Here is a 9,927-nt window from a genome sequence, read left to right as displayed (position 1 = left end):
ACTATTCCAATCATTAAATTGTTTATTTTTACATATTTTGGTCTTCCAGCTCAAAAAACCCATGAATTGGGGAATTCGCATTATTAGAATATTGTAATAAAATCACAATTTTCTTCATCAAAATTCGTTTCACATCAGTGCACATCAAATCAGTTGAAATTTGGTACTTTCTACATAACATGCAATGTTCAATACTTGGTTAGGACTCTGTCTTAATAACGGCCATGATGCGTTTAACATTGAAGTCAATGGCAGAAACAGTGCATGGGAGTTATGGAAGCCCAGATATCCTTGATGCTTTGCTGTCAGCTGTTCTTGTTTGCTGACCTGGTGTCCCACACTTCACTCTTCAATATACCCGTAGATGTCCATGCTATGTTTTGGTGTTAACTCACCAGTTTAATTCTAATTCGCCAGAAATAAAACTATGCTACTGGAAATTCCGAGTGTAGTATTTTGAAGATTTTGTGGACTGGAAATTATTCCCTTCTCCATGCCAGATAATCTCTTCCATTTATTTGTCCATGCGTAATACGGAACTATTACCAGAGTATTTGAGGCTTCTGGTCGGACTTATTTAGTTGTTACGCGTGCATCTTTCAGCAAAGGAGTGCATCGGTCGCTGTCGCTTCTGTGGCAATTTGGGACCATATTTTCCGTGTCTTTTGTTATTTGCAGATCATTAAACTAAATTTAACAAGTCGGATAGACAGCAGAGGTCAGTGCGAAATCTTAATTTCGTTCAACAGATTATTGTACTTTATTCTACATCTAAAACATTCCTCTAGTCTAGCCAGTGCTTGCTGTAGCCTCTTATGAATGGCACATTGTGTTCTCTTCAGCATTAACTTTTTGGACTGAAAAACTTAACAGCCTTGCAAGAAGCTACTATTTATTTAAATTCGTCTTGTCTTGCGTTATTGGCAGTCAAATTAGATCTTCTACCAAGGTAATGTTTAGAAGTTGCATCGAAGATGGGGAGCTAAGTCCATCTTCAAAATTATCTTTTGTTGCACATCAGGATGGTTGTCGCATATGACTTGGTTGACGGTGAGCGAAGAAAATATATAATTTCCTACATTTTGGTGACTTGTCCTACATTTTGGTGATCTTTACAGGTGTTTGAACAGTAGCACAATGGACGACGAGCCAGAGAGAGCTAAACGATGGGAAGGGGGTTACGAACGAACCTGGTAAGTGTCAAGTCAACTGTCACCATAGGCCTGACGGCTTGCTGTTACATGTCCGACTCGAGGTTCTCATTTCCTACTCTGTTATGACAGTAGTAGTACAAGAGGGGGAGCTTTTAATGTATGTGCTGCTCTGTCTCCAGGGAGGTTCTCAAAGAGGACGAGTCAGGATCTCTGAAGGCTACTGTAGAAGACATCCTCTTCCAGACCAAAAGGAAAAGGTGAGGATTTATTTAAGGCATGCACCAGAGAATGTTGTTGTTGTAATATGTAATTGTAATCTGCAATTGTAATCTGTTTCCATTACTTTGTGCTCCCTTTTATCACAGAGTCATCGAAAGCCATGGGCAAGTCCGGCTTGGGATGGTGAGGCGTCTTCGCTGTTGTCTGTGCAGTTTGCCTTTATATGACTGTGTAATTGTTGTGTACAGTTAATGACCCTTTAGTGTCCTAATTTGTTTGTTTTTGAAGATGCGTCACATGTTTGTTGTGGTGGACACCTCACGAACCATGGATGACCACGACTTAAAACCGAACCGCCTCACCTCCACTCTCAAGGTAATTGAGTGGCCAAAAAGTGTAATATCATGTGATCAACCGTATCTCGTGCCATTCCTGAAATATTCACGGAAAAAAAAAACAGAACAAATCAACTGTAAGCTTTGTGGTGCCATCACAAGATAGCCTTGTTTGTCGTGGTTGGGTGACGAAAGGGAGAATTGACAATTGGGGGAGTTTGGTTCTTGGGAGAAGAATAATGGGGACGGACGTCAACAATCAAGAGTGAGTGAAGGGTAACTGGATTTCACACGGTAATCAAATATTTCAAACAAGCGATTTAGGGTTAGGGTTAAGGTTAGGTTTAGGGTTAAGGTTAGGGACAACATTGGAGGAAGTGAGAGATGACATGAAGCTGACACGACGACAGGGCTCCCCTCCCGGGAATGCATGCTGCTTGGGGCATTCACGCTCTCTCTCGCCCTTTCTCTCACCCACTCTCACTCTCGTAGCCTACCGACGACAGCGAGTGTTCTCGTGACTGCACCACAAAGCTTACAGTTGATTTTTTCACGAGACTGGGCTCTGTGATGGGGTGAGGCATGCCTATTCAGAGTTATGACCATTATAAGATGTGATTTAGAACCATGTTTTTTCTGTCATTAATTCTATAGCTCCTGGAGTTTTTTGTGGACGAGTACTTTGACCAGAACCCAATTAGTCAGGTAAGGCTCATTTTCAAGCTCTTATGTGTACTATTCCTTCAGTTGATTTTGTCAACACCTGTTAATGGTCTCTGTCATTACTCTACAGATAGGCTTCATAACCACTAAAAACAAGAGGGCCGATAAACTGACAGAACTCGCAGGTGAGCTTTTTCGAAAACACACTTCCATTTGTTCCATTACATGCATTAATGTATATTTTATAGACTTTCCATACACTTGACATCTAACACATGAACATTTTTTGTTGGAGATTGAAGAAGCAAAAGCACAAAACACTAATCAAATTAAAACTATAAAATTGGGCCCTGCCATGGCTGTGGTAGGGCACTGCGCTGCTACATCGGCAACCCGTGTTCGTTTCCGGTCCTGGCCCTTTGCCAACCTTTCCCCGTCTTTCTCCTGACTTGCTTCCAACTGTCCCATCACAAAAATAAAGCCCCCCTAAAAAAAACCCCTATGAAATTGTATATAACTGTTAAAAGTGATCAGTATGCTTTGTTTCCTCTGTATTCCTACCTCATGCGTGCACCTGAATCACAAAAGAGTTGTGGAGACTTTGGGACACTTTGTGGATTCAACCTTCATTTTTTCCCTTTGTTTCGGTCAGGCAATCCCAAGAAGCATATCAATGCCCTGAAGAAAACGAAGGACACGACGTGTCTGGGAGAGCCCTCTCTCTACAACGCCATGAACCTTGCCATGCAGACTCTCAAGTAAGTCATGCCACACTGACCATCCAGCGGTTGGTTCTCAACCTTTTTTTGAACAAACACCCGCTGGACCCAATCCTAAACCTCCCATAACACTCCCTCGACCTCATCATAGACCTGTCAATACCCCCCTTAGTATTAATAAATAAAATGGACCAATGTCCCACAATGCAAACTAAGCACTTCCCCCTCTCAGCTGTATCCTTCTCAATGCCCCCCAAGGGCTCCCTAATGCCCCCTGGGTGGCTGTAGAGCCCCCATTGAGAAACACTACTCTACACCCTACAAGTAATTCACATGGCACTGTGCAATCTACAAGTATGTCATGCTACACTCTACGAGTAAGTCATGCTACAGTACTGTGGAGAAGTGAAAGCAGTGTGGTTGCCAGATGGATTAGGCGCCTTTCTATACACTGCAAAGTGGTCTTCAGTGCATTTTAATTTCTGTGATAACTTATGTCAAGCCATTCACTCTTCAACGTTTTGTTTTTGTTTGTTTGTTTGTTGTTTTTTTTTGTTCAGGCACATGCCAGGGCACACTAGCAGAGAGGTGCTGATCATAATGAGCAGCTTAACGACATGTGACCCTGCCAACATCTATGAACTCATAAAGGTAATACTGAAATCTGTGTGTCTGTGCAGCCTGATCTCCAAAAATTCCGTGCTCCTGGACACGGGTGTTAAAAACACGAAATCCGTGTCCAGGAGCACGGATTTTGCCAAAATTCCGTGCTCCTGGACACAGAATTGTTTTCCGTGATGGGCACACGGAAGTGCTTTCTATATTCCCACAGCAGCGGTATTGTGCTGTGACTCCCATAGACATGGTGGCGAGATCACGCCCCGAGGGGGACACAGTGTCCAGTAATACGTCGGGTTACGCTAGTCAAAAATTGAGAACTTGACTCTTTTTGGGCCAGAGGCCCAAAAGGTGAAAGGTATGATGAAAGGTATGGGTGAAGAGTCACATGTTTCAAGCTTCAAACAGAGGCCCAGTTGATTTACAGTTTAACACTGGACACTGAACAGAGGAAGCATTATGCTCTTACAGTGTGTTTCATGTGTGGCATTGATTGTAGCTTCATAACGCTCTCTGTTTCCGCCATGTTCCAGACTCTGAAGGAGCTGAAGATCCGTGTGTCAGTGATAGGTCTGTCTGCAGAGGTGCGCGTCTGCACCTTCATCACCAGGGAGACTGGAGGTGAGCAATCCATCACAACCTTGCCGTAGCCCCTTAATGCAGCACACCGTATCTTCAGTGGCATGCTGTAATAGTCATTGAAAAGTTAACTACTGTACCCTAGTACTGCAATACAATGACATCAACAAGATCAAAAACACATGCGCATTGCTATTTTGTACTGGGGAATTTGTTTTTGTGTGATTGATGATAAAAGAATGAGTGGAAATTATGCCTATTTATTGTCTGATATACTGTATGTTGTTGCTTTTTCAAAGCACGGATTTGTTCTCTTAACTATGATTAATTGAAAAAAAAAGTGAATGAAACAAAAGCTCTACTTAGCAACAAGTTAAAGAAACTATAATGTGCGAAACTGCAGGCACCTATAACGTGATCCTGGATGAGAGCCACTTCCGGGAGCTGTTGATGTCGCACGTCAAGCCTCCCCCTGCCAGCTGTTCATCAGAGTGCTCCCTCATACGCATGGGTAAGAGAGGCTGAACTGTACTGCACACACACAGACTTACACATGCACGTATGGGTTAGTCATGCTCAGCTGTACTGTACTACACACACACACACACACACACACACACACACACACACACACACACACACACACACACACACACACACACACACACACACACAAACACGGGTTAGTCAAGCTCAGCTGTACTGTACACACACACATGCACAATATGTATGCACGTATGGGTTAGTTAAGATCAATCTCACGCACATGCACACATGGGTTAGTCAAGCTTGAATGCACACGCACACGCACGTAAACAAATAAGTGCTGCTGCTCACACGGACTGTAGCTTCACACACTGCAGTCATGACGATGCAAATTCAGCCAATTTCCTGTTGCGAAGCTGTGTCTGTCAGGTTACGGTGCTTAACATGTTTACACGCCTTATTTGCATACTCCTCACAGTGTTTCCCATACATTGAGGAAACTATGGCGGCCCGCCATAGTTTAAATTTGGCCGCCATAGTTTCCAAAAAATGGAGAAAAAAAATGTTTTACTTTTTTTTTCTTTTTTTTTTTAACGATTTCCGTTTTTGTTAATGAATTACGATTTCCTTCGCATTTTCCTCCTGGAGTAAATACAACCTATAGAGAACACCACAACTGCTTGAAAGACAGAGGGATCAAAAGCCTAGTCAAGTTGTTGTAGTTAACTTGGGTTTGGGAGTAATAAAAAAAAACCTCCAGAGAAGGGACAGTTGGGATGAGTTTACTAACACTCCCCAGGGTTTGTTTTACAGTTGTAATGAGTTAGGTGACAGTAATTAGTTAGGTGACATAAATGTGTAATATGTTGTTCAGCCCTTTTAATGGGAGGAATTTTGAAAAACTGGCCCTGTTACCAGCACCCCTCATGTAATAATAATGATAATTTCATGATACTCTAAGTCGCTTGAATGTGTACGCCTATGTGTGTGGGGGGAAAAAGCATAACCTACCCTCTTAGACCCTTTTTGTCTATGCGTTAACAATTTCACAGTGCTCTTAAATTCTTATCTCTGCTCCTATTTTGTTTTATTATTTTTTTCATTACATAGACCCCTGCATGAGGGACGAATGAAACTGTGTTGTAAATACAAATGATTCACTGTAGGCCTACTGCATTTTTATTTTATTTATAATATAAATGACAATGTACTACTATTATACATGTCATGGGTAAAATCTTATGTAGCCTTATTTCTCAAAATATAAATGGGTGAAATGTAGGCCTATGCCTATAGTTTCTCCATGCGCCAATGTCATACTGTACTCATTGTTTTGCTGTTTTGCATTTACGCTGCGGGAATACAACCTCCCCCCCCCACAAAAGCCTGCGTTAAGACACCCCCATCCGGTGAAAAAAATCCCGGCTGCCCCCATAGTTTCCAAAATTTCTGTGGGAAACACTGCCTCAGTTAAGAGTAGATAGTCATGAATTTGCGTTTGTGGTTATAATGCAAAACCGATTTCTTAATTTCATTACAATGTACAGTATTTTTCATGTGCTGCACACCTATGAGGATTCACCTGTACACCCGATAATTTCAGCTGATTACACATAAGCAGATGTTTTTAAAAGCAAATATTTTGTATCCATTTATGACGTGTTAATTCTAAAATTCTTTTTATGTGTAAACGAGAGGCCAAAACTAAGCGAAGGTGTTTTCAAAAATATCCATATACGTTCTAAGACTCTCAATGTTAAAGTCACGAGTGCACACGTGTCACCTGCCTGATGCTTGACTCACCTGTATACCCGCCACCATACAGGCAGAGATTCTTTAAGTATATAGAGATATGCCAACATAATAGGTTTCTATGGGCACCTAATGTGACCAGGTTCCGGTCTGCCTAAAAGGGGGTGTCATAATGCTCCTAGCATTGAATAGAACAGTCCTTAGGTCTGCCTAGGTCTGCCTAAAGGGGGATTCCTCCCCCCCCCCCCTGCAATAATAGAACCCGGAAACAATGGGCCAAAGGAACCTCTCTCTCTCTACTCTCTCTGGTACAGGTTTCCCACAGCACATCATCTCCTCCATGACAGATCAAGATGCCAAGCCATCCTTCAGCATGGCGTGAGTGTGACTTATACTCCAATACATTTCCTGTGGCCACAAATTAGTTGGGTTGAATCTGCCATTGCATGGAGTTATTTTCTTGTTTCTTTAGGTAGAGCACGTTTTTTTTTTTGTAGTTTATTTCCAGAATGTATTTGTAAATATTAGTTTATTGCTTTGTACATATTCATGAATGAGTCCAATTTGTTTATGGGCAGCATAGTTGCAATGCCTACTCTGGCCACTATCCTACATACCATTCCTTTTTAAGCAAGGGCGCCGGAACGAATTTGAAAGTGGTGGTGCATTTTTTTTCTTCATTCTTTATTTCCTAACAATATTACTGCTGCTGAACTCCACTCATTTGTCTTCAGTAAAAGTTGAGAGAGCACCATTTTGGGAGCCAAAAAGTGGGGATGCAAATGCACCACTGCATCCCCCTTTCCGGAACCCATACCGTTTTAAGTTATGTGTAAACATGTGGTGTTTGTTTTGACTCTGTAGGCATCTGGAGACTACAGAGGGAGGGGCTGAGCTGAGTCTTGGAGGATACTACTGCCCTCAGTGCAGAGCCAAGTACACTGAACTACCTGTGGAGTGCAAAGTCTGTGGTATGTGTTTGTTGTGTTGGCCATCTCAACTTCCTATAAAGTCTTTACAAAGAGTTGATTTTCTTTTTGAACCAAATTGTTAAAGTAGAATAATGACTGGGTGCAGCTGTAGAATCTCTTTCAAATACACTGTGCAAAAGTGATCATTTTGGAACTAATGGTTACAAGTGTGAGTAAAGCCATCTGAAGAATGTCTGAATAACCAAAACGTTGTAAGCAATAACAAAGTAAGTGTAATACTGTTATTAGAAGAAAAATATCCTGCTCACTTGCCATTACACTTGCATTGGACTTGCAAGACTGCTACTTTGAAGCATTTGCTACATCCATCCAGTGCACCTTTTTGATTTGAGGTGTTCAAAAGCGTCCTATGGTGAACTGGACCTAATGGTTATAACAGGTAACAGGACATTTAGCCCCCATGCCTTTCCTCTCTCTTCTCTCCTCTCCTCTCCTCAGGTCTGACGTTGGTATCTGCTCCTCACCTGGCCAGGTCCTTCCACCACCTCTTCCCCCTCGATGCCTTCCAGGAGAACCCCCGAGAGGAGCACACAGGAGACAGGTATATATTCAAGTGTCTGTAGTATACCTACACAGTATACACATAACTGGCGTGACGTCACGTAATGAGTGCCATGTGCATTATACCCCTTTTTTTGTTGGTCTTTTTGACCTAATTTATGACAGGACAGTGAAGGTGGTGACAGGAAGCGAGTGGGGAGAGAGAGACGGGGAAGGGCCGGCAAAGGACCCGGGCCGGGAATCGAACCCGGGTCAACCACGTAATAGACTAGTGCCCTACCGTTTGGCCACGGCAGGGCCATTGATGCTCCTTTTTGGGGGATACAATTGGGGGATAAGCCATCCCAAGGCCCTGTTGGTGTTAGCAAAGAAGAAGCGAAAGAGAAGGACCTGTAGATTAGCGTTGCTCATGTTTAACATGCCGAAGACATACTGTGTTGTCGACTGTTCAAATAATATTGCCAAACAGCCGTGGCTGAAGCATGGACTGGGTTTATTTGGGCTTGCCGATGTTGCACGCAAGTTAATGAGACATGCGATTTGTTGTCCCCCACAAGGAGCGGGACCGTTCTTTCACAAACTTAAGTACTGGGATGGCAGATGATGCGTAGATCTAGCATCCATGATGAGTCATGATGAGAATTTCCCCTTTACCATAGCCATAGCTTCCCCCTCTCTCTGTCATCCATATGTGTATATTAGCTGTGGTGAGACAAGTTGTCACTCTCTTTGTCTTGCACCCATATGTGGATATAAGGGGTGTGGAGTTGGGTATCCTCAACCCCCCCCTATTGGCATCCATGTATGGTTATCAAGGGTGCAGAGAAAGGTATTCGTACGGTAGTCCACTTTGTCTGTCAGCCATGTGAATACTAGGGGCGAGTAGGCAGGTAGCCTCCATCTCTCTATAACGTTCATCCATGTCTGGCTGTTACAGGTTGGGAAACAGGAGCCCTACATCACTGTATGCTGCTGAACATTGACATAATGGAAAATAATTTTCCATCATACAATAAAAGACAGAGGGTTGCTTATACTGACACTGGACCGTTTAATGGTCCATCCCTAGAAAGGAATTTGTAGAACCCAGACGACTAGATAAGCGGTTTGTTGTTGTGGATGTTTCTTGCTTGGACTGAAACTACCTGCAGGTTCCCACTCAAGTATCACGTTAAACTACACCTGCAGAGCAGAATGGAAATCCTGACTGTGCATTTTACTCCCCATAGGTTCTGCCAAGCCTGTCAAGGGGAACTTAAAGATCAAAGCGTAAGTGTTAAAAAATTATACATTTGTGTGTGTGTAATGCACAGAAAACTACACCATACTGTTGTGGACATGCAAAATTAAATGTGTTTCCTCTTTGTGTGTGTGGCTGGCTGTGTGTGTGTGTGTAGGTGTTCACTTGCCCTGTGTGTCGGAGTGCTTTCTGTGTGGAGTGTGACCTGTTTATCCACGACACCCTGCACTGCTGTCCCGCCTGCATACACAACCAGGGAGCGTCCTGATGGCTGCTCATCTCAGTGAAGAGTGTGATCGAGTGAGCGCTCAGTATGGGTGCTACAGGACTGGCCATTTGAATGAGAGAGAAGTCAAACACCCGGGCGTCAAAGCCTGACAAGAACAGATGCACGAGTCACCGTGGAAACGTCAAATACGTGGCTCTGGGGAATGAGAAAGTTATGTACTTCTGTGAGCAGGACACTGGCCTCCCTCTACTTATGTGTCTGCTCTTATATGTGGTGCCAATTTGTTCTCAATAAGAAGAACAAACAAAATGTCAGAACGTGTAAGCAGCCTTGGAAATACGAAGATGCAAATATGTGGCTCCCTCTAGTGGCGAGGAATGGCTATGCAACATCAATGACCAAGTCTTTTTTTTGTTATGTGGTCAATAAAAACTCTTTTT

General features: G+C 43.0%; 1 protein-coding gene across 1 annotated transcript; it reads left to right on the top strand.

Annotated features, from left to right (window-relative positions):
• The first annotated feature begins 572 nt into the window (after positions 1 to 572).
• gtf2h2 (general transcription factor IIH, polypeptide 2) lies at positions 573 to 9,787 on the top strand. Its single transcript, XM_063195094.1, has 16 exons — positions 573 to 718; positions 1,119 to 1,193; positions 1,334 to 1,411; positions 1,520 to 1,556; positions 1,662 to 1,748; positions 2,363 to 2,413; positions 2,502 to 2,556; positions 3,024 to 3,129; positions 3,651 to 3,741; positions 4,242 to 4,329; positions 4,691 to 4,798; positions 6,840 to 6,903; positions 7,390 to 7,496; positions 7,956 to 8,058; positions 9,248 to 9,287; positions 9,416 to 9,787. The coding sequence occupies exons 2-16, from the start codon at positions 1,138 to 1,140 to the stop codon at positions 9,524 to 9,526; spliced, it is 1,182 nt and encodes a 393-aa protein (XP_063051164.1). The 5' UTR covers positions 573 to 718; positions 1,119 to 1,137; the 3' UTR covers positions 9,527 to 9,787.
• The last annotated feature ends 140 nt before the right edge of the window (positions 9,788 to 9,927 follow it).

Source organism: Engraulis encrasicolus, chromosome 3 (genome assembly GCF_034702125.1).
Source record: "Engraulis encrasicolus isolate BLACKSEA-1 chromosome 3, IST_EnEncr_1.0, whole genome shotgun sequence".
NCBI classification, from domain to species: Eukaryota; Metazoa; Chordata; class Actinopteri; order Clupeiformes; family Engraulidae; genus Engraulis; species Engraulis encrasicolus.
The sequence above is the reverse complement of the archived record's forward strand: the minus strand, read 5'-3'. Positions and strand labels throughout refer to the sequence as shown.